The sequence below is a fragment of the Mixophyes fleayi genome, chromosome 3 (genome assembly GCF_038048845.1).
Source record: "Mixophyes fleayi isolate aMixFle1 chromosome 3, aMixFle1.hap1, whole genome shotgun sequence".
Lineage (NCBI taxonomy): Eukaryota > Metazoa > Chordata > Amphibia > Anura > Limnodynastidae > Mixophyes > Mixophyes fleayi.
The window spans coordinates 327,045,157-327,070,481 of NC_134404.1; the positions used below are offsets into that span (position 1 = coordinate 327,045,157).

The 25,325-nt window shown below is 40.3% G+C and overlaps 1 protein-coding gene across 1 annotated transcript in view; it reads right to left on the reverse strand.

Moving 5' to 3' along the window:
* Window positions 1-25,325, reverse strand: part of KCNH1 (potassium voltage-gated channel subfamily H member 1) — a 308,492-nt gene that overhangs the window by 134,743 nt on the left and 148,424 nt on the right. The window contains exons 8-9 of the mRNA XM_075204209.1: window positions 12,130-12,329; window positions 3,570-3,822 (exon numbers count right to left, since the gene is read on the reverse strand). Coding sequence (XP_075060310.1) covers window positions 3,570-3,822; window positions 12,130-12,329 — 453 coding nt within the window. The remainder of the gene's footprint in view (window positions 1-3,569; window positions 3,823-12,129; window positions 12,330-25,325) is intronic.

Here is a 25,325-nt window from a genome sequence, read left to right on the forward strand (position 1 = left end):
CCTCATACGTTAAAACAAGTGGATTTTCTTTGAAACCTGACGAGCTTTCAACCGAGATCAATTTAGCTCAATCAAGTTATCCCGTCCACTCAGCAGGTTTACATTATTTGAGAACACCTCTGCTCTGGAAATGCAACATTTGCATGGTTTGGTTGTCCTTGACATTATAAATGCAGCACTGTGGAAGTTTATTGCTGAATTGGCACCTGACGTGTGCCAGAATCTATAAATCATCCTGTATACTGTATGTGTATGCATTGATGTGAAGGTATCTGCATTCCTCTCTAGGTATGGTATGTTCTGCAGCATAGAAAAGTCTTTTGCAAACGTGGAAACATGTAGTGTTACGTTCGTCTAGTCGCTATTAAATGAAAATTGTCCACTTCGAATTGTGTGGTTCCAACTCACAAAGTGATTTAATAGCAAGAAGCAAAGAGTAACTAATTAATAAAATAAGTACAGACGAATACATACACAGGCGCTCTGGATCCAGCATACAGTCATTCAATCCTGAAGTCTTTGGTCAAGAAGACTGTATGATAGTCCCAGAGCTCAGTTTGTATACAGTTGGTGTTGCATTGAAAACAGTAGAGATGATTTGGCATGTTTCCATTGGTTCAGGCTTCAGGACAGTCTGGTATAATGCAGTTCATAGGTCAGTTCAAACAATGCCCTCCAAGGGTGAGGGTCAGCTTTCCAACAGCTGTATACATATCTTTCCACCGAAAAGCTGGTTCAAACTGGTCTATTTGCATTACACACACACAATACCATTCTGATCATTAATTCCCTATCATTCATAACTCGCATACGCAAGGTGCGATCTCTTGGCCGATAGGAACGGACCTCTGAGGATAAATAGGGGATTAGAATGATACCAAACATGATATGTTTCCTGTATCCTGAACCTTAGATTTCAATAAAGTGCTTGTAACATTATTATATTTAACTAAAAACTCTATTACATTTGATTATAAATGACTGTGTGTTAGAACTATTTTAAGGTGAACTATTTACAAGTGAATGTGTAAGTGTAAATGTGTGTAGAAGTGTTCGCACGTGTTGTGGTTAAATACGCCCTTCCACGCCGTAGCGTGCTATTCGCATATTTTCAGACAAAGACAACCAAATTGATGGATATTAATTTGAAACAACTTCATCCAATTATTTGACTTCTACAATAGGGACACTGTATAGGTGGGTGGCTCGAGACTTGCTCCTGCTACCTACGGAATTGATTTCATACATCCTTGAAGGTGACGGATATCGGGTTTTGACCGCCTTATGGCACCGTCCACTTTAGACAGGAAGTAACATTTATAGGATTCTGCCAATATAATAAAAATATTCGAATGTATCATACTATGTACACTTATTAATTGCTGTTCCCAGTATATGAGGAGATAAAACGGAAAAGTTGAAATTAATTTAAAAGATGGTAATGACCTAAGGAGTAGTAGGCAGACTTTGAATTGCTGGGCGCAAATGTGAAAATGGTGGAAACATTTTTACTTGAGCATTTCCCAAAAGCTGAATATGGGCCAGCGCCCCTGTAGGTGCCAAAAGGGCAAGAAGACAGATTTTAGCAGAAGTTAAATTCACTGCAGATCCACATTATTCTTGTCCATAAAAGAGCCCCAAATGTATCTAACAATAATAAACACAAGTTCTATTTACTAAGTAATGAAAATATAGTTCAGTGACTGGAAGACACGCGGTTAAACTTACTGAAGATCTCCTTAAAGGAAACATCCTACTTTTCCGACTTTGTTTCTAAATTGTACTTAATAGAATCATAGGGTCAGTTTTGTAAATAAAATTCATTGCCCAACCGTTTAGTTGATTAGATACAACCTAGCTGAGAGGATATCTAACTGCATTCGCAAGAGAGGAATTTGTAGACAAGGTTGTGCTATATACAGCCAAATGTCAGCAGTTCCATGATCCCTACTGAAAAAAGTGATATGTGTCAGGGATTCCACTACCACTGTCATTGGGCAGAAGATCTGGCGGTGTGGACCCTCTAAGTGTAGAGTGACGATACTATAGAGTCTTCTTCTTTCGGCACCATTAGGTACACTCTGGCTGAGCGGAGCTTCACTGCACATGTGCTAGACCCACGCATACTCAGAAGAGGCCTTGGTGGAAGAGAATTGCGGCCACACTCCTAGCAGCGGCGGTAATTCCCCTGTGGCTGACGACTACACCATAGAGTTGGTTGTCGAGGATGGCTCAATTGAAAGACAGAGATGCTTGCAGCACAGGCACAATTGCAAAAAATATTGCAGTATCTTCCAAACTAGTATTTTTTGTAACTCTATCTATGCCTACCATGTTCAGAGGGCTATCACATTAAGCCAGCAGTCCTAAGCATTGCAGAGCATTCAGTGTCACAAAGACAGGTAAGAATTAAACAAAACACACAACATAGTAGACATGAGGCAATTTGAGACCTGGCAATGGAAAAAACAAACACTACTTTTGGCTTAATAGAGTAGCGAACAGTGATATTATATTTGTAATATCGGTGTTCCGGTGTTTTACATTGTTTCTGCTTATTTGACAAACACATTAAAATATGTAGAACCTTTTGCAAGACCTCACAGTTTCTCAAAATGAGGTTGGTGTATACATTTGAGACACAATCTGACAATATTTAACTGAAATATATTATAAGGTTAATAGGGCAGAAACTAATGCAAAACATTGGCGAGTGGGTGCAGAATATCAGAATAGTTTTAAATCTCTGTTCTTAAATGGGATCTTCACCTTGCTGAAGATTTCCCAAAACAATCATTGCCATGGTGCAGGAGCTAGCACCTCCCCCTTCCTTAGTTTTTTAGTAGCTTGTGTCAGCTGACTGTCAGCATGGGCAGCCTTTTGCATCCCGTTAAAGAAGGTTTTCACAATGTGACAATATACTATATAATGTAGCTGTAGCTAGAGAAGGTCAATAAAGATAAATAGCAAAGTTCATGTTGGTCACTGATTTAGTATCTGTAGGTGAGGGGGGGGGTTCTGGCAAGGTTTGGATGAGTGGGGCAGCACATGTGAATACTATTAGAAGCCTACGATGAAACTTTCAGTTGTATCCTTTAAACATAAAAGACAGAATAGGATGTAAACTTTCACAGGGGCAAAGGTAAAAATTGTATAGGTGTCTTTTGCCCTCACATTTGTAACATTTGCATATCATACAAGTTAATAATTCTGCACTAGAATAGTATACAAACCACTCGTAAAAATATACATTCAACTAGGAAGGCTCAACATCACCACTGGGTGGTCATAAGTGGTACTGCAGCTCATTTATTTCTAATATTACTTGTTTAGTGTTTTATCTTTTGAACAATATTCCTACTAAACAAGGCGTGTAACCTTCTGGTCAGGTCTGGTATGGGACTACTTGTTCTATCGAGGCCAAGTAGACAGCCATGAAGCTCCTATATACAGACACTATCATTATTGAATGCACTAATGGCAGCACTGAAGGATACTGTCTATTGGTGGCCCACATCTGTGGATTAAAGAACCCAAAGAAGGGAAATGGAAACAGTTGTGAGACTTACCCAAAATAGCAACAACTTCATCATCCTGGATAACTTCCAAAGAGCCAGACACCACAAAACAGAGTGTGTCTATACTCTCCCCAGCGTGGTAAATTAAATCCCCCGGGGCACAGTGGACAGTCTGGAACTCCATGGCGAGTGCCCTCAGGCAGCCATCACTAGCTAAGCGGAATGCAGGATGCTCCTTGAAAACTTTACGGTTCAGGTGGACACAGATATCCGCTCGCATGTCTTTAGGACAAATCTGCAGAACCTGTATGAAAGAAATGGTCATATTAGTATATGTTACCTTCCTATCAGCCCACCAATCATAGTAAGGGCATGCATCACTTGCAAAATATATATTGTATTCTATTTGACAGCATTTATTTAATTTTCTGGTAAACAGTGGTATTCTGACTGTGGGGATAGCAGCTAACATTGTAAACATGGCGATATTTGGGCAGCACGGTGGCTCAGTGGTTAGCACTTCTGTCACACAGCGCTAGGGTCATGAGTTAAATTCCCGACCATGGCCTTATCTGTGTGGAGTTTTTATGTTCTCACTGTGTTTGCGTGGGTTTCCTCTGGGTGCTCCGGTTTCCTCCCACACTCCAAAAACATACTAGTAGGTTAATTGGCTGCTATCAAACTTGACCTTAGTCTCTCTCTCTCGCTCTCTCTCTGTCTGTGTGTGTATGTTAGGGAATTTAGATTGTAAGCGCCAATAGGGCAGGGACTGATGTGAGTGAGTTCTCTGTACACCGCTGCGGAATCAGTGGCGCTATATAAATAAATGGTGATGATGATGATGATATGTTGTTTTCTCTAGGAAATTCTTAAATTGTTCCAGTTGTAAAAAATTATTGAATTGTAATATTTATTTGCAAATTTAGTGATAATTGTCTTTAAAAAATGAAGTTGAATATCATGTCAACAAAATAAATATGAGCAGATAAGGTTATTTAAAGAGCAGCTTGGAAAGTTTTAGATTCCGTACAAAGTATAGTTGGTTCACGGAATCGGAACAGATCAGCAGAAATACCCACAGTTTATTAAAATATTTATTTTTATTTTGCCAGTAAGATTCTGCTGGAAGGTCACAAGGTAACGTATAATGTGGAACAGGGATAAATGAGTTAAAATAAAATACTGCATCAGGGGATTGGAATATTCTGCATGAAACGGAATGTGCGTGTTCCCTAACATCATATCATAGCTCAGTGAATTGATTGAGTAAATCCTAAAAAACAAAGAGAACAGTAATAAACCAAACTACAAATCAAACCATTCACCTCTATTAACCCCATAAAATTTTCACATTTTTAAAATAGAAATATCTATAACCGTTAGGATGTTTTTTTGCTTGTATCATAAACAAACAGCAATAACTTAGGACCAAATACGTTCAGTAAGGTGTCAGTTTTGGAAGTACTTTCTAGACTTCAAGGTATAAGAAGTTTGTTCTTTCTTCAGTTAGGAAAAACTTTTTTCATCTACAAACTGCCTTTAGGCTCAGACATGTGTAGCAAGTAATAAACAAAATATATTAGTATTATACAAGGTCACATTGCGGTACTCTGTGATTACACCTAGAGTTTTCTTAAAGTTTTATAGTCCAAATAATGGAAGAGGCTGCCAAGATTTTATTATTTATTTATCCAAGTAATGATGCGGAAGATGAATTGGCAACTGTGTTAGGAACGTACAGCAAGCATACATAAAAGTATGGAGAAAAGCAACGATATAACCAGGGGGTGGCACACAGTATGTCTGGTAAGAGCGCCAGGAAGGGACTGCGCTTACTAGGGCACCCCGACAGCCCACCTGTGCCAAATAAATGTTTTTTTTCAGCATGGGCAACGTGTCCTCTTATAGTCCGAGTCTCTGGTCTGAACAGAATAGGTGCTGGGATGTGAAGGGGGGGGGGGATCGACAAATGGGTTTCACTATGCAAACTTCCAGAATACAAGATACAGAGATTAGACATGTACTTCAGACTGAAGGCTACATCCGTGTATGGAAATTCTTCAAACATAAACAGGCATTAAGGTTATAAATGACTACCTAACAAAACAATAAGACGTTGGTGCCACAGATGGACAGATGATCATGCTTTGTCCATGTTATATGCATCATAAGTGTCAATGAAATGTCTACCCCTCCTCTGGTCCTCCTGACGGGTAATAGCATGACACTCTCCTCTGTTCTAAAAGCCTGATGCCAGGGTGTCATCCTCGACTCCACCGTCACCTGCACTCCACACATCCAGTCATTTCCTCCTTTTAAATCTAGCCAGTATAGGCCACTTTCTCACTCAAGGGTCTATGCATCAACATTATGCGGTGCCACTAAATATGCATCGCTGCAAATCGCAGTGATGCATATTTATGCACTGCTGGAATGCATACTCTGGGAGCCCTGCGAAGTAACCCCATTGGAGCAAAGTTTTTTTTCTGCTTAGCGGCAGCTTAGCGCTGCCGGTGAACGGAGGAAGTGCTATGCGCATGAGCACAGCGCTTCCACTGCAACGGATTCTGCCGGAGAGGCTTCAGCAGAATCCTATAGGAAAAGACATATAACGGCATCCTGAGATGAGCCATAGAACCCTCAGGACATTAGCAAAACCCTTGTCCATTCTCTCATAATCTCCCATCTTGACTTCTGTAATGTTGTGCTATCTGGCCTGTCCCTCACGCGTCTTTCCCCTCTACAGTCCGTCCTAAATGCCACGGTGAGGCTGATCTCCCACTCTCACCGTTCCCTGTCCTCCGCTCCAATCTGAAAATTCCGACATTTGCTCCCCATCACCTCCAGAATCCAATCCAAGCTACTCATCCTCAAAGCCCTCACATACTCCCCAGTGCTCCTATGATTAGTCTGAGTAGAAAAATAAAAGTGTTGGTCTTGCAAATGTAGACAATGTTTTTAACAAAGCCCAACTTCCCAGACGGTGGTAACATTACAATTCATACCAACAATTATGCAGAGAAAATTCTCTAGCAAATTGTTCACCATTTTAAATCATGTCTGTTGGATACAAGTAAATAATGCTAAAAATGTTTCTGTTGTGAGTGTTTATTCAGAACAAAGACATTGGTTGCAATGCCGATGGCTTTTGCTGGCTCAATTTTTATTTAAAATGATGAGGAGTAGGACATGATGATTATGTCCTGGTAACGGTCTGTGTATTGGCAAAAACTGGACTGAAGGTCATACTGGTAAACCTGTTCACCTCACCCCAGGGAGGGTTAGGCATCGCACCAGTACTAGCCCGCGACCCTGCGCATCCGCAGAATAGGCTGAGGCTCTGCTCTTCTACGCCGACAGGTTGTCAGTCTCCGCATGCTCAGGAAAGTAGCGCGGTTAAACGCCCTCACCTCTACACTCCGTAGCGCCCGATAGTTTTGCCACTGCTCTGTTAAAACATCAAATAGGTGATATTAGATCAATAATTAGGATTATTATTTTATAGAGTCACAAGATCAGGGGGTAAATGTATCAAGCTGAGAGTTTTCCGGCAGGTTTGAAAAGTGAAGATGTTACCTATAGCAACCAATCAAATTCTAGCTGTCATTTTGTAGAATGTACTAAATAAATGATAGCTAGAATCTGATTGGTTTTTCAAACCCGCTGAAAAACTCTCAGCTTGATACATTTACCCCCAGGTATCCAAATTGTGGCTTCTGGAATCAGAAGCACGTTAAGATTCCAAGGAAGCGTACATAGCTGCACTGTGAGTTTGTATTAGGGACAGGTACAAACATTATTCGATGCTGAGATTAGAAAAACATGTTGACTGATAGAAACGTCACATGGTAAATAGCTATGAGGAATATAAATAACAGAGGCCTTTCTAAGAATAATTCATTTTAGAGGAAGCCATAATCCAAATGAATTATTCATCCATTAGGAGTCACAGATAGAGTGACATATTCTCAAAGTTACTCTATGCAATGTAGTTATCCCACAGGCTGTATCTAATGTGGTTATCAAAGGAGCAATCAATATACTACCTCCCCAGGAGAGCAGATATTATTGATTGCCTAATGTATTACCCTTAAAAATAAATAAGTAAAATATTGGTTTCCCGGAAGAAGGGGGGATTGTCTGAATAATGGTAGGAACACCTCTCTTCTTAGCAAGGGAAAAACATGTACCCTGAAGTCAATTTACTGAAACATCCATATTATTTCCCATCCAAGAAGCAAACTCATTATTCAAGTCACTGGCATGAAAACATCCCGTGTACACCTATCTGCGCCCTGGGTGCCTCGCACAAAACAAGCAGCAATTTGATACATTAAGTGGTTTATTTAAATGTGCAAGTCTTGTAATAAAACGTGGAGACAGACTGCTGCCGGCTAATTCTGGAGGCAACACGGGATTTACAGAGATGCGCTCTCCCTACAACACCCATCGGCCTTACACATTAATATTTTAAGGGAAGCTACGGTACGTACAGAAAATGAGTTATGTTCTGACATTTGTCTTTCTTCTGACAATTTTACAATTGTCAGGTATTTACTAGCAAGGTCAGTGAAATAAATCTGCAAATGGGAGACCTTTTGCCAAAAAGGCGTAAAAAAAATTTCAGGCCACCACTTGTTTATACCAAACTACTCTGTTTTAATGTCCCAAAGGGTAATCCTTCTATACTGTCTGTACAATAACTATGCATAAATAGGTTAATGACGCAAAGGGTAATCCTTTGATATAGCCCCGGTCATTCATTTATATTGTTTGACCCTTATTTACCAAGTATTGGCCTCATGTAGGGTTACATAGAAACATAGAATTTGACGGCAGATAAGAACCGCTTGGCCCATCTAGTCTGCCCATTGTTTTATTAACCTATGGTAACCTTAAACCTTATTTAATCCATTACTCTTTATAAGGATATTCTTATGTCTATCCCAAGCAAGTTTAAACTGCTCTATGGTATTACCCTCTACCACCTCTGATGGGAGGCTACTCCACTTATCCACTACCCTTTCTGTGAAGTAGTTTTTCCTCAAATTTCCCCTGAACCTACTTCCCCCCAGTGTCAGTGCATGTCCTTGTGTTCTAATACTTCTCTTCCTTTGAAGAAGATTTCCCTCATGTACCTTGTTCAAACCTTTGATATATTTGAAAGTTTCTATCATGTCCCCCCGTTCCCTTCTCTGCTCCAAACACATTAAGTTCTTTTAGTCTTTCCAGGTAAGTTTTGTGCTGTAAGCCATGAACCATTTTAGTTGCCCTTCTTTGTACAGTTTCTTTGTACAGGGTTGGGCGCATTTTACTAAATATGCATCAAGAGAAAGATGTGTGTGTAGGGAGCTGCACGTATCTATCTCTAAAATCTTCCTGTAAGGTTTGTGCCAATGGTGATGATCATTAGCAAGTATCTTACACCAGGGGTTCGAGAACCCGCAACAGATTAGCCTGCAGCCAAGTGTATCTGTGGCTGTCTTAAACCTTTACATAGACTGCAAGTACGTTAACATGCCTTTACCATACTTGCCTACTCTCCTGGTATGTCCAGGAGACTCACAAATTTCCGTGAGGCTTTTTCCGGATCCTGCCCATTTCCTAGTGAAGTGTGCAGGAAATAGTCTTTCAACAGCGCGATTTGCAGCAAAACATGTCCTTATGGCCCAGCCCTCACGACGTGATGACATGGTTGTTGCATTTTGCCGCTGGGTATGAAGCCAAAATGCCACGATTTGTGTCATCACGCCCCCTCTGCACTTGCCACCTCACCTCCCCTCCGAGATTTGCTGGAGGGGATATTTTAAAAGTTGACAAATATGGCCTTCACTGGCCTAGTTCGAAACACCCCTTCAATCCCCTCCCCTTAGAGATGGTAAGTGTAAGAAGCTTCTACATAGGGATTATACTTGCATCTTTCATGCGCAATTAGGAAATGCATTTTTACGCAAATAAAATGGACTTACGTCCAGATCTGAATGAGCCATTATATGTCAAAGGAAAGAAACATTGAGCAAATTGAGGACTGAATTCAAGGGTCATACATTTTGTGCCAGATGGAAAAATAAATTTGTAAAAATAAATTATATACCATCTCCAAGGTATTGTTATACTCCAGACCTTGTGTGTAGTGAAAACATTCTATGTTGCACTGCTAGATTGGGAATGTCTTCACATGACACCTACTGTAGCTGTCATTTTTCTGTATAAGAATAATAGAAGAGACTTTTCCTGCTCTCATCTCATCTGAGAAAGCCTATAGAAAATCCATGCTGTATACAAGTGCCCTGACTCAGTGCTGAGCCACATACGGATCTTCACAGAGGTAGAACTACCATAGTAGTGGTGGGTGGAGCTGCTACAGGACCGGCAGCCGTCTTACCTATCAAAGCTCCATGTGTACTAGATGGAACTTTTCAACATCCCAATTCAAAGCCCCCATCTCTTTGTTTTTGTGACTCTTTTTTTTACTTCCCAGGTGAGGTGTGGGCTTTCCATTGGGGACCGCCTGTCACAAGCAGCCACCTTTAACAGACATCCCATCGTACCATGCAGAATAATCAGAGACCATGCTGCATATTTCTTCAGCTTAGTACAGTGGGCTGCAGGTAATCCCTCAAGAGACGTGCAGCGTACTTGGTGAAGAGGGTGGGGTGAAGAAGCAGCAATAATGGGATGGGCGAAAAGTGAAGTCAGGGGGGGGGGAGCAAAGGGGTAGAAAATAGCGAGCAAAGAACTGTAGGGAAGGCCAAAGTTTGGGGCTGTGGGAAAAGCTGAGGGCAGAAAAGAGAGCACTTAAAAATAGAGGTAGAAAGGAACACGGTCGTGTAGCAGAGCATCATAGGGCTGTAATATGGTGACATCGTGGGGCAGCGCTGGTACAGGACTATATGGTAGCATGTTGCTGCATGTGGTTGCATGGCTCTATTCTGTCGGCCATGTGCCTGTGTGGACACTGGAGCTAGATGTGGTGGACACTGAGATGTTCTGGTGGGCTGGACTTTATGTTGTATATGATGGACATGGGGCTATATGATATTCTGAAAATACTGAATGTATATCTGCGCTACTCCCAAATGCAGCTTTACTATTACACCAAGGATATACACTTCCCAAATAACAATAAAAATAGTGAAACCTCAAGCGCTTATGGCAGGGTTTCCCAAACCCAGTCCTCAGGGCTCCCCAACAGTGCAGGTTTTCCATATCTCCTTGCTGGAGCACAGGTGTAATCATTACTGACTGACACATTGTAACAGATCCACAGGTGGTCCTAATTATGTCACATGTGATCCAGAAAACCTGCACTGTTAGGGAGCCCTGAGGACTGGGTTTGGGAAACCCTGGAATATGCTGTTCTTACATAATAAATGAGTGATAAAAAATTAAAATAAATAATACTTATATTCAATAAAGTTCAGATTCTTCTTTCACCATCTGAAGGGGCACAAGGGAGAAGAAACTCAAGAAGATTCATCAGATTGTTGTATATTTGGGTTTCTTTTTTTTTGAACATTTTATTCATACAGTATCACGCTATGTATTTTGTTATATGTTTTATTTTTCATGATCATCTATATGGGGAGTGACATCCTACAAAGAAGAATCTGAACTTTATTGAATATAAGTATTATTTATTTTTAGTTTTTATCACTCATTTATTATGTAAGAACACCATAAGTGCTTGAGGTTTCACTATTTTTATTGGTATACAATATTCTGGACAGCTGACGTGCACAGTGTTACTTTCTTTCCATACTGGAGCCATTCACACTAAGTATTTACTTTTGCATTGTAAACATGTCAAAAATTAACTTTTTTTTGCCATAACTTATATACTTTTTGCATATGCGCTACTTTAAACCTTCCATGTAATGACGTATTAACTGTTTCCTACGAAACATACTGGAAAAAAACCATCAGGTTGGCAAGTCTGGTTACCAGAAACAAATTGCACCTGAGACATTCGGTTATGTGGGTTTCCTAAAGGACAGCATCAGGGAACAGTATGGGCATGATTCATTAAGGAAAGGAGAGCAAGAACAAAAAGGAGTGACTTTGCACATGGGCAAAACCATGTTGCATTGGAGGGGGAGGTAAATTTAAAATGGGGGGACAGATCTATAGTTGGGGTAGGGCATGTCCTAGATCAACTTTAAAGTTCAATGCAAAAATTAAGCTATCAAGGTTTTGTGTGCTACACGACAAACAGACAGTATTTTCCTTGCATGCAAAATAATAAATTAATTTGCACCCCTTGCATTGTATCATGGTTTGTCCCAGAAGAAAATGTACTCCTTATTTTGCCTAACTTTCATTAATAAATCAGGCCCTATATGTTTTGCTTTGTAAACTCCTGGGGATTTTGATCAGACTTTGCTATGTATACATCCAATGAGCTGAAATATATAATTTCTGCAATTGCCTTGGCTCACTGCTGATTCTTTCACAAATCAATTGCTATCCAACAAAGATGCAGCAAGATGTGGTGATCTCAGACTGTGGCAAAATAGACACTCAATTATAGCTTGATCCATATGAATCTATATATCACAAAAAATGCAACTTGTAGTTAACAATATATTGCAACCAACAACTCACCACTCACCTTTTCAGTATCAATACCCCGAGACATAGACCAGGTGGACACGATGTAATCCATGACACGCTCACTCAGACCCTTGGGCACTTGGTAAAGTTTAAGGAAATCTCTCACGCTATTCAGCATTTCATGGTATCGGTTTGTGTTGGCGTACATTTGTTGGAAGATTGTTGTCACATTTCCGAAAATGGTTGCATATAGAAGGGCTGGAAGAAAAAACAAGAAACATATTTTTGTTTATTCTGTTTGTAAATTTTGACTTTGACATCCTAGCAAGTGAGTTTTTTGTTACTAATTGTAGACCTCCGACAGATCAGAATGGGGCAATACTGATTAATGGATAACAATCACCTAATACAGCCTAGGTTATTTCAAGTGGGAAAATTAGTTGGGAAAAACAGAAGCAGAACATTATTACATAGTGGAACGGCACATGTTAGAAGCACTGAAATGAAGATAGCCGACACATTTCAGTAGATTTTTATAGCTGACTTTCAATACATCATACAATCCGAATACAAGCCCCGTGTCACAGTGCCCTTGCCGTATGACCCGTACTCTTTTAAAGAAGGCTGGTGTTGGAGGTTGGAGCAGGGACTTTTGTTTGGCAAAGTGAACCCAAGAGAGTATGAGGGCACAAGGAAATGTTAGAGCGAAAGTAACTGTAACGTGTGGAAATTAACAAAGGTGAGATTAACAAGATGATTCATTAACTAGGTTATATGTACAAACTGGAAAAGTACAGAGAAAATGGGAAGGGTGGAAAAAAAATGGAGAGTTGGGAGTGGTAAGCACACGGTAGAGCGTGGGTAGAACAAATGGACCATGGATTCCGGATGCCAGATGTGCTGTGGGGCACCAGGGCCGGTATAGTGCTCACAATCCTTTAGGTGAGTCCTGGACACTCTATAAGGAGAAATTATCAGTGTGCACGTATATTATACAGCCAAATGTTCTGTGTAGAGGATCCAGGTACTGACATAGTTTTCATTACACCAGCACCAATGTCCCTGCTTTATACCAGTGTCCCTACATTACACCAGTGTTCATTTTATTCCAGTTCAACTTGCCCTCACATGCTGGCATTGCCCCCTCTCCTGGTGCGCTTCAGTACTGCAGGAGGGGCACTGTAGCATGTGTCTACTCCGGGCACTATGGCTCCACACTACGCCCTTTGGGTTGGGGGGGATTAGAGGAGGGTGAATTGTGTCCTAGAGCAGAAGAACATGTAGGTTCTCAAACATTGCATATCACAAAAACATGCAACAATACATAAGATGGATACCAATATGTCAGATTTAACAAACAGTAAAACTTTTTGTATTTACTAACTACATATAGTATAGAAAGACGTATATTAGGGATCAAAAAGTTTAACAGCAGAGAAGCACAACGGGGTGGGGATGAAAGACCAAAATCAAGACTATCCCTCTAAGTGTGCAATTATTTATAACTTTAATGGTACAGAGCAGGAAGCTACAATGAAGTCAGCCTGAAACTGGGGGTGCTAGGTGCTTTGGACCATTGGCAACCTAGTTTGTATTAATTCTATACATAGTGTCAGCATTTGGAATTAGCAGTTTGCTAACGAGCAGATAAGGATTGGAGTGAGAGGCCTGATTAATTAACAAATGTAAATACAGATACATGCCCAGATTGAACCATACGCCAGAGAACGCAGCAATGTAAAATTCATCTTTGAGCGCAAAGGCCCCTTACTACAGCCTACGATTTCAGGGGAGGAACAGGGAGGGGTAAGGGTGTATGCAATGTACAGTAAGGGCGTGCCAACATTGCAGAAGTGTCCAATTCAAACTCTGGGCATCTCAAAGTTACGTGAATTTCAATTGTATCACTTGTATCAGCTATAGGTCAGGTGTAAGTGCTGATTTCTAGTGTTGACGGCTGTAGAACAAGTGTTTGCAATCAGTAGCAACTGTAAAAATGCATTTTATGTACAGTAGACATTCATCAAATCACATCACATCCTAATATTATATTATAAAGGAAAAAGGAAAATATTATAAAGAAAAAAGTAAAAAAAAATATTATTTTTTAATGTTTTGTCACTTAAGACTATGGGCCTGATTCATTAAGGATCTTAAAAAACTGTCAGTATTTGACTTATGTACAAAACAGAAAACTAGTTTGCATCCCTTGCATTGTAACATGGTTTTGTCTAGGAGGCTGAAATAAGATACCTCTTCATTTAAGATCCTTAATGAATCAGGGCCTATATTATTAACAGGTGGCATTAATTGAATAGTTTTGTTTTTTTCTGTTCTTTTGAGACTTTATAATACACATGTGTATTGGACATATCCTGCAGTGTATTGTCTGTTAGAGCAGAGCGCACCTAGACCCGTATTCATCAACAGGCATATCTTCAAGTCTGTTCCTTGTTGAATATGAACTTACCTATGCCCGATGTACGTGCATTTTTTAAAAACGCATATTACATTTGTTTTGCATTTGTTAATGAATCAGTCCACGGTCTTTAATATTAGATTCCTATAGAAAAGCACTGAGGATGAGGGCCAGGAACTCACAGGATTTGGGACCTTTAGAAAGCAATTAAATTGTTATTACATAATCGTCCAACTGGAACAAACTTTAGCCCAGGTCTGACAGCTGGCCCATTTCCAAGGCCACTTGTTTTAATTGCAACCAGAAAAGTCAGACAAGTGGGAGGAAAGTAGAGCTGTCCCCTGCCAACACTTGTAATCTCCAAGGCATCTCAAACTTTTCACAATACATCATTACAAACCAGCAGTATTTTCTTATACGCAAGGTAGAGAAAAGTGCTCTTTGGTCTTATCAAGCTGCATCCCCCATCTAAGTATATCCTACTTCTATTAAAAAAGTATTCTTGGTTCTATGGGTGTAATGTAGAAAAGTCTAAACAAATGCAGATGGCTTCAACTCTGCTTTATAATAAAATATTAGAATAGTGTAAATTGTAGAAGAAGAGCAAATGTTTCTAAACAATTCCATTTGAAACCAACTCACATTCGAGGACAGAATTTTGCAAATTTCTCCTTGGGAATTTGCCCGTTCCACACACGTTTCTCATGTTGTTCTTGTTTTGCCTGAGACTCCTTTCTTATTATAACCCAACACACCACACAGGTCTGTGAAATGCGTAGTGAAGAATTTACAAAGATGGTATGGTATGAAGCACAACAGAACTCTATTTGTATCACCACACGTCTTCATAATGGCCTGTTCTAACGCAAAATTCTATTTGCATGAATGTCCAATGCAGTTTTGCTCTTCAGTATTGCGAGTGATTACTGGTGATGGCTCAACAGAAATTTACTATATACGTGCTATGAAATGACAATATGTCTTGTCAAAATTTCAGCTCTGATTTTAGACAGTATTTTATTACAGCAGTTGACAGCCCCGCCCTCTAGATGTTCCATGTCTCATTTGTAATGTCCATTTCTATGGTCACCAATAAAGATTGTCGGATGCAAATGATGTGGTTCCAACGCACAAGAGATTTAATAGCAAAATATAACAAAATACAATAAAGTATAAGAAAGTATAACCGTTACATTACGTAGCTCACTGGAATCCAGAACAACCCATCATTCCTGAAGTCTGCTTGATGAGAGAGACTGTTACTGGGTAAGTGCCTGGTTATATTCAATTTGGATTGAAAAAAAAACAGTCATGATGTCACAATGTACATAAGAATAACGCTAAGAAAGTTCTTCATTGTTTCAGGGCTTAAGAAAGTCCAGTACAATGCAGGTCATAGGTTAGTTCAAAGGCTTCTTTTCCAGAAGTGGGGGAAAGTCCCTCCAACAGCTGTGCACATGTCTTGCCTAAGGGAGCCGACTAAAACTGGTTTAAATCAACCCATTAATTGAGATCTTCTGAGAATTAATCGTATACTAATCATAACTAGCAACAGCTATGTGTGATCGCTTCTCTGATGATGCCGGATTCCTGCTGGTAAAATGTGGATTAATATAAGACCAAACACCATACATTTCTTGGGGCCTGGACCACAAATACATTTAATCTAAATGTATCATTGTATAAATACCCTTTAAGTCTTACTAATAAACTGATGTGAGTTGGAACTTTATTAAGAAATAAACTATTTACAAATGTAGAAGTGAGTGTAAGCGTATTTGCTGTGTTTTCCTATGTAATTGCGTATTTAACATTTGTACGCCCGTGCATACGAATCGCAGTTGCACAGGATTCTATAATAACCAATATTTATTCCTTAAAAATGACTTCATCCTATTATTCGACTTTGACACATTGATAAATAATCCCATCTGTTCTTCAATAAATTTGGAGCAACTACCTTAGTGTATATTTACTAAACTGCGGGTTTGAAAAAGTGGAGATGTTGCCTATAGCAACCAATCAGATTCTAGCTGTCATTTTGTAGAATGCACTAAATAAATGATAGCTAAAATCTGATTGGTTGCTATAGGCAACATCTCCACTTTTTCAAACCCGCAGTTTAGTAAATATACCTCCTTGACTTTAATAATTCACACACACATTTTTAAAAATATATTAATAATATATAATATGTGGTATAATATTCTAAAAGCTATAGTTATTTTTACACAGTATATTCAGGAGACATACTGTGCATTAACCTTCAGCATGCACAAAACAATTAAGAAAATTGAGCTGCACAAACAAATGATTTCATTATCGTGCATTAATGTATGTGCTCCGTCTTTTCTAATTATAGTAAGTGGAAACTGATAAACATGAAACAACAGGTTACATTTATCATTGGGATTAAAAGATGATTCCAATTCTTATACTTCCAATGACTTGCTGTATAATAAAGAGGTAAGATTGAGGACACCTATAAGATCTCTAAAATACATTCCATTCTGCTATACTTTTTTCAACACTTTGTCAAATTCCTTTACTGTCCCTAAGTTACTGGGTTAGTCCTAGTTTTATTTAAGATTTTCCCCTTAATATTTTGGTCCCCCATATATTTTCATACAGTATTACTTCTTTTGCTCTACACTAACGTGCAAAAGATTGGAAGAATTGGCACTTTTATTAACTAAGCTACCATTAAATTGTCCTGAAATTATCATTGACTATGTCATAACTTATTTTTATTTCATATAACTGTGCTATTCATCAAGCTTTATATTCATCAAAGACTCCTGCATTTGCAGCAATTACAGCTTTGCAGACATTTGGTATTCTAGATGTGTGTTTGAAGATATTCCAGGGAGAGTTGTACCCATGACTTCTGTAACTCTTCACAGAGGTGCGATTGGCTTGTTGGGCATTTTTCCCTGACCTCACGGTCAAGTTCAGCCCACAAGAGCTCAGTAGGGCTGAGATCTGACAATTGCGTTGGCCAGTCCATAATAGACAGTACTCTGGCTCCATGTTTCTTCACTACTTAGTTTTTGCATAGCATAGAAGTAATATAGAGTGATAGCCTTTACGGCTCATTATTCCCTGCACTCTGTGTAAATCTCCCACCTTACCAGCACCAAAACAGACTCATACCATTACATTTCCTCCACCATGCTTGACAAAAGGCATCAATTACTCCTCCAGCATCCTGTCATTTGCTCTAATTCTCACATATATTCTCCTCTTCAAGACAAACACCTCATATTTAAACTTATCTGTTCATAATGCTCTTTTATAGCCATTCACCGTCCAATATCTGTGCTGTTTTGCACATTTAATTTTTTTTTATATATTTCTTATTTGCCCGTTTCAAATATATGACTTTTTATTTACGACTCTGCCTATAAGGTCGGCATCCCAGAGTCAACTATTTACAGTTACAGATGACACTGGTATTTGACATGCACTATTTAAGGAAACCGACAGCTGGAAACTCTGATGTATTTATTTTGTTGTGTAGTTGTGCATCTGGGCCTTCTTCTTCTATCCTGGTTGGATGCAGTTCGCCCTTTTCTCTCAAGACATTAGTGGACACCTTTGTATGAAATATTTACTTTCTTGGCAATCTGATGTATGGAATAGCCGTCATTTCTCAAAACAACAGACTGACATGTTTCTTGAGAACGCTGTTTTGTTTTGCCCGTTTTTCGAACCTAGAAATAGAACACTGTACTAATGGCTGTTGAAAATGGGGCTTTGCAGTCATATGTGAATAATAAATTATAAATCAGTCATTTCAAGCAGCAATAGTCATTGGCAACATTAGTAATGTTTTAACTACTGTCAGGGGCTGTCCCTCCAGGACGCCCGAATGCCGCTGCTCCTCCTGCTTCTGGTTGCATAGCAACCAGACGCCATGTTTCCGGCCACCTGGCCGGCAGAACTGCACATGTTGCCCGGTTGCTAGGCAACGGAACGCAATCTCAGAACCGGCGGCTGGTGACATCACCGCCGACGGTAATTAGGACCTGGACCACCACTATTTAAGGAAGTACCTGACACCCTTTGGGTGCCAGAGTATCAGATCCCACCTCTACTCCAGCGTTCCCTGTGTATCATATTGACTCCTGGTATTTAACTGTGGCCCGTTTCTGACTCCTGCTGCTCTTTCTTCGTGGCTTTTGACCTCGGCTTGTTTCCTGACTTTTCTATTGGATCCTGTATTGGTACCGTTCCCGGTTGGTTCTTACCCGGATTGCCTGACCATTCTGCTTCTGCCTCGCTAGCAGCTGTACTGGAGAACCGCAACCTGCGTGCCCCCACAGCTAAATCCAAACCTCCTTGAGGGGCTCCCTGGTGAAGACAGGGGGTGCGTTAGATTCCGCGCATCCAGTTTCAGCAGTGCAAATACCAGCAGGTAGCATCACACCCTAGTGTGACAACTATATTTTTAAATCAATTTAATGGTACCGCAATAAAACAAAAAGTACCAATTATTTCAAAAACCAAGAAATGTCTTAGTGATTCCAAACTTTTGCATGTTAGTGTATATGATGCAATTTACTGAAGGGGAGAATTGCAGTAAGGCATCAATGCTGGCGTAATTACTGAGGCCATAATAGTGTCAGGATCTGCCTGCGGCCCTCTGCATTACATGCTGCTTGCTTTGGCAGCTCCTGCCTCCTGGACTTTGGATATGTGTTTTATGTATTATCTGCAGTGCCTCTATTCACCAGAGGTGCTGCTATTGTGCCTTCTCTTTCTTCACTAAAGGTTAACTTGTTGCACCAATTATCCCTTGCACCTGGGTGTCTCTCTTCTTATACCTGTCACTCCTTGCATACCTTGCTGGTCATTGTTGTTGTTGCTGTTGTATGTTACTGTGCTGTTCCCTGCTGTGCTCCTGGTTCACCTGTTCCCTGGGATTTCTTCATATTACCTGTTTACCTGCATCAGCCATGTTCCTGTTTATTTGCTTTCTGCATCTCCCTGCAAGCCTCATTCTATATCTACACTATCCGGTTTGTACCATCCTGCAATAAACATTGTGTGTGTGTCACCATATTCCGGAATCCTTAGCTGTGATTTCTGCATTGAAGTGTGACAAATAGCTTGGAATTATACAACCTTTATAGGCCCCTGTGTAACATTGGGCCACACTTAATCATAGCTGTCAAAACCAGTGGAAGTTTATGTGGAGCTGATTAGCTCTAGCAAAGGGGTAACAAGAAATCATTACGCCTTTTCCTACTTCTAAAGACTCCAGCACAGACAATTATAGAGGATTTTCATAGCCACAATGCTCTGGAGTCTAATTTCTTACCATAATGAACTGAGAGCCACAGATAGCACAAGACCTTGATGCTGGATGACAAAATTTGGTGGAGACCTGGAACATAGGATGTCTCCTAATCCAGTGGTCACACCACGAGCTGGTCAGACCTAGGCTTATTCTTTTTAATGGACAGGACCATCTCTGAAAAATATAGGTGCTCTTCCTAACTACCCTGGAATTTGTGCTGTCGAGGAAAACAAAACTAATCCACCTGTCCAGGGGCCATTTTTCACTGGCAAAAGGTCTTCAAGAGGGTTGGGTACTAAAGTGCGATTAATAAAACCCCAACAACACTTACCCCAAGATGGTGATCGCAAAGGTCTGATTCCCTACATACTGGTAATCCCGACTGTTTGAAAAACTGACCTCCAACAATTGCGGCCCACCAACATCCCGGCACCACAGAAGGACGACACTTTTAAGGACAACGCTATTATTCCTGTTGTTAAGGGGGCAATGCAAGTAGGTGTCGGCTGTACAATGTTTTTTATGAAGGCTTGTACATTGTACAGGCACTTCCTTGCATTGCTACCTTAACAGCAGGAATAATAGTTTCAGAACAACTGGAGAGTCATGGGTTGCCAAGGCTTTACCCCTCTCTAAATGGCATCGGGGTGGGTAGTAGCCTGGAGGTAGCCTGGAGAATGCCACCCAACCCAACGCAGGAAAACCCCGGCCAAAAAACATGGGTAATTTATTTTACTTCACAGGGGAACCAGTATAACTCCTTTTGTTTATGGGCTATTAATTATTTTTTTCACTAGTAGAGGATTTTTCACTAGAAGAGCTGCCCACATAATTTACCATTTTTACTCTTAATTTAAATTCTACTCAAAATTAGTAAAAGGTAGAAACGCGCCCAGCATAACACCTTTCATGCCAGTCTTAAGTTTTAAGTGGCAAAAGTTCAAATGGGAAAAAGTTCTACAAAAAAACCCCCCACTGTTTTCTAAACAGCCCTCTTACAAATTTGGCTGCACTGATTCCCCTTGAAAAATGCCAACAAATTCATCTTGCCAATATCTTTCCGCGTGCCAATTCTCATGCAGATTTTCAATGTTCATACTATTCAAAATTTATTAGCCACTGAAAAGAGGGATTTAGAATGGAAGGCCTAATTAAACTTTAACTATACTTACAGCTACTGTAACCAGTATAATTAAATGCTGTGACTGCGTTGAAAAATATGGTCAAAATAACTGAATGCTCTATGCTTAAATATGTCCATTAATTTCTCTTTTACCCTCAAGAGCACATAACCATGTTAGGAGGGAACTGCTTCTTCTAACTAAACTAGCAGACAGTAAATGTAATCTATGAAAGTGATAAATTGCGGTTCTGCATTGTAAATGACACTCTGTGATGTCACATGCATTAATGCGCTTCAGTTTTAGTGAAGTGCATGGAAATAGTAGGTAAAACTTATCTTATTCTCACAAATATAAAGCATCAAAAGTTTGGGGAAACTGTTGGAACATGACATAGTAAGTTTGAGGGGTGCCAGCACAAAAAAATCCCAAAGCCTCTCAAGGATCTAATGCACTAACATAACTACTAAACTTTGGGGAGTATATTTACTAAACTGCGGGTTTGAAAAAGTGTAAATGTTGCCCGTAGCAACCAATCAGATTCTAGCTGTCATTTTGTAGAATGTACTAAATAAATGAAAACTAGAATCTGAATGGTTGCTATAAGCAACATCTCCCCTTGGATCCACAGAGCTCAACCGTCTTGGTATATGTTCCATCAGAGATCTTTTATATGGGGAAGCACATTTCTACCAGTGTAACTAAAATTCTAATAACACAATAAAGGCAATCATAATAAAGACAGTTCCAGTGACCGATCACTCTCATAATGTTTGTAAGACATAAATGAAGTTTAACCAAGAGTAACACTGAAAAGCTTGAAATGAATTAGAGGGGTGGAATTAAGGTGATAATAGGTTGCACTGTAAATGTTTACCTGCCACTCTTTCTCCGCTGCACATGTCAAGCAGGACCTGCAATCCCACAAAGGTGGCCACAGACCAAATTTTCATGGTGGAGTCCCAAGGCCCAGAATGTTGGCACGAGCCTACTTATGCACCAGGGGTGTAATCTTGTGTAAAATGAAATGCGCTGCAGTCGTACATTTTGTCTGTTTTGTAAATGACTTCCACTGACTCACTAGTTTCCAATACACTATTTAGATGAGTGGATTCATGCATGAGGGCAGGAAAAGTGATGTCACAGGAGCTCAAATGAGTGTAGTCTCACGTCTGAGTGAACAAATCTTTCTTCATGGCAGCACATCTATGAGGTGCACAATTTTGCATTTCCTAATGAGAGTTGCTGGGTGGATTGGATTTCTTGCTGAGTGCAGGCTTCAACTTTTCTGCTCATATATTCGCCTTTATAATCAGTTCACAGTGCTGCAGGCTTGCATTTGAGTTGCAGTTTAGTAAATAATGCTGCCATGTACTCCCTGAGTTTTCCTATTATCTCACTTTTATGCCTCATTAGATATGTTTTTGTGTATCTTGTACAAATTAGCTATTTCTGTTCTGATTGGCCCGTAGACGACTACTGAACATCCCTAATGGATGACTTGTTCTGTCCTAACTTTAGGTAATGGCACCATTGTGGCTTTTAATTTAATAGAGCAGATGTAATTCAGAAATGTATTGCACTGTGATACAGCTAAATCAGAGGACATTTTCGTGTTCAGTAGTTCATTTATTGCATCTAGATTCCTGTATCCCAGGCGTCTATTTCGTGTGTGACTGTATTTCTGATGAGGGGACTGAGTGACGACTAGCTTCATTGTCTCCACGTTCGGACCATGCTGAATTGTGCATAGTTAACCTTCGAAAAGAACAGTCCTGCATTGGTTAAGCATTTTACAGATAAGGGGCCTGATTCATTAAGGTAAGTAAAGCAAAAAGAAAAGGAGTAACTTTGCACCTTGGCAAAACCATGGTGCATTGGAGGGGAGGTAAATTTAAAATGTGGGGACAGATTTGTAGTTGGGGTAGGGTATGTCCTAGATCAACTCTGAATTTCAGTGTAAAAATAAAGCTATCAAGTATTTGTGTGCTACATGAAAAAACAGCCACAATTTATCTTACAAGTTTATGCACAAAATAATAAACTAATTTGCACCCCTTGCATTGTAACATGGTTTGTCAAGCAGCAAAATTACTCATTTTTTTTTTGCTTTGCTCTCATTAATGAATCAGGCTCCATAGTTAAAAGAAGTTAGTGTTCTTAGCCAGAATTTCTGTCACTGCTCAGGTTTCCCTGATCACTGAATTTTACGGTAACACTTCTCCTTCTCCCAGTTGCGAGGAACATTGTCTCATTTGTATCACAGTCTGGTTGGTTAAAAATCATTTATGGGGCTCATCGCCCCTGAGGTGATTTCTTGAGTAAGTTTAAAACCCACACAGGTTCTATGCTGCTTGCAATTTTATTTGCAATAGCATTTGCAGATGTTTCATTTTTATTTTTGTTTCCGCTTTGGTTGCCAATATTCTGCTTTGCTCAATATTACAAACTGAGCAGCCTTTCCTTTTATGGTCTTAATTTTTACATCACACATATAATCTGCATTATGCTTCCCTACTTTCTCCATTTTAAGAGCTGTTTCTACTCTCACAGTGGAGCTGACTGAGAGCAAACTTTGCCTGGGTGCAGGTTCTGCAAATGCAAACCTTTTTTTTTGTATATAGGGCAAATGCTCAATTTTCTTGCATACTGCACAGATAGTCAGCTCTATTTTTACACTGTATTTTAGAGTTAGGCTAGGATTTGCCCACACTCAACTCTAAATTTTATGTTTTATGTTTTCTACCTGCAACAAAGAATGGTTTTTCCAATTGTAAATTTTGCAACCAGTAGCTGGATTTGCTCCTATCTTCTTAATCAGTCCTAGCATATTTCATGGAGTTTCTTCCTCCATACAGTAAGTAATTGATGTATACAGTTGCATACATCAATTACTTAGCCCAGTGGTTCCCAAACTTTCACAATTCGAGGCACCCTTAGAGTCACCATAATTTTTCCAAGGCACCCCTAAGCCAAAATAATTACCGGGTAGTCCCGTTTTTTAAGTAGTTGGGTCAAAATGACGTAAGATGTATTTAGACCCCTTCATCATCATCATCATCATCACCATTTATTTATATAGCGCCACTGATTCCGCAGCGCTGTACAGAGAACTCACTCACATCAGTCCCTGCCCCATTGGAGCTTACAGTCTAAATTTCCTAACATACACACACACACACACACACACACACACACACACACACACACACACACACACACACACAGACAGAGAGTGGGAGAGCCTAGCGTCAATTTTGATAGCAGCCAATTAACCTACTAGTATGCTTCACCATCACATTGTGCCCCTTCCTCATATCACTGCGCCCCTTCACCATATCACTGCGCCCCTTCAGCATCTCTCTTTGTCACCCCCTTCAGCATCTCTCTCTGTCCCCCCTTCAGCATCTCTCTCTGTCCCCCTCCTTCAGCATCTCTCTGCCCCCTCCCCCATCAGCATCTCCCCATCAGCATCTCTCTGCCCCCCCTTCAGCATCTCTCTGCCTCTGCCCCCCCTTCAGCGCCTCTCTCTGTCCCCCCCTTCAGCGTCTCTCTCTGTCCCCTCCCTTCAGCCTCTCTCTCTCTGTCCCCCTCCTTCAGCATCTCTCTCTGCTCCCCTCCCCATCAGCATTTTTCTGCTCCCCCTCCTTCAGCATCTCTCTCTGCCCCCCTCCCCCATCAGCATCTCTCTGCCTCCCCGCCTTCAGCATCTCACTCTGTCCCCCTTCACTCTCTATTCCTTTACTTACCTTCTTTCCTCATTTTCTTCTGTCCTGATGTCCTCTCTGCTGCTGCTCCTCACTGACACTGTCGGACGTGATGACGTCACGCCCGGCAGTCAGTGAGAACAGTGAGGAGGAGGATCCGGTGCTGCATTGGTAAGTTCTTCGGTTTTTCTTTCTGGGTTTTTTTTAGGGCGATCGCGGCACCCCTTTTACAGCGCCGCGGCACCCCAGGGAACCGCTGACTTAGCCTATGACAAACTCCAAAGAAAATTCTGATTCTGATCTAGATTCAGTGCCATCCATGTGATTCAGGAAGGTTGCACAATTGTGTTTACAAGCTCTTGTTTTCCTAATGGTTTTGCTGCCTCATAGTATATAATCTGCACAGCCGGTACAGTTTTCTATTTAAATTGGATCTTTCATGATGTGTCTGCAGTGCTTTCAAGACATTGGAATTTGAATCAGTTGATTATCTTCCACTTGTAGGCTGATTAATGCTTTAGACCGCCTGTTTGTTTTTTTTATTCCACTGCTCAGAATTGTTTTCATGTCTATCTGTGCTGAATGCTTTCCACAGGTCATCTTTACACAGAAGAATTTGCACTTTGAACTTCCATACAGTTACTGGTAATTTTGTTGTTCAGCTTCACTATCCATGGCTTAAACTCCAAGCAGCCATTTTATTTG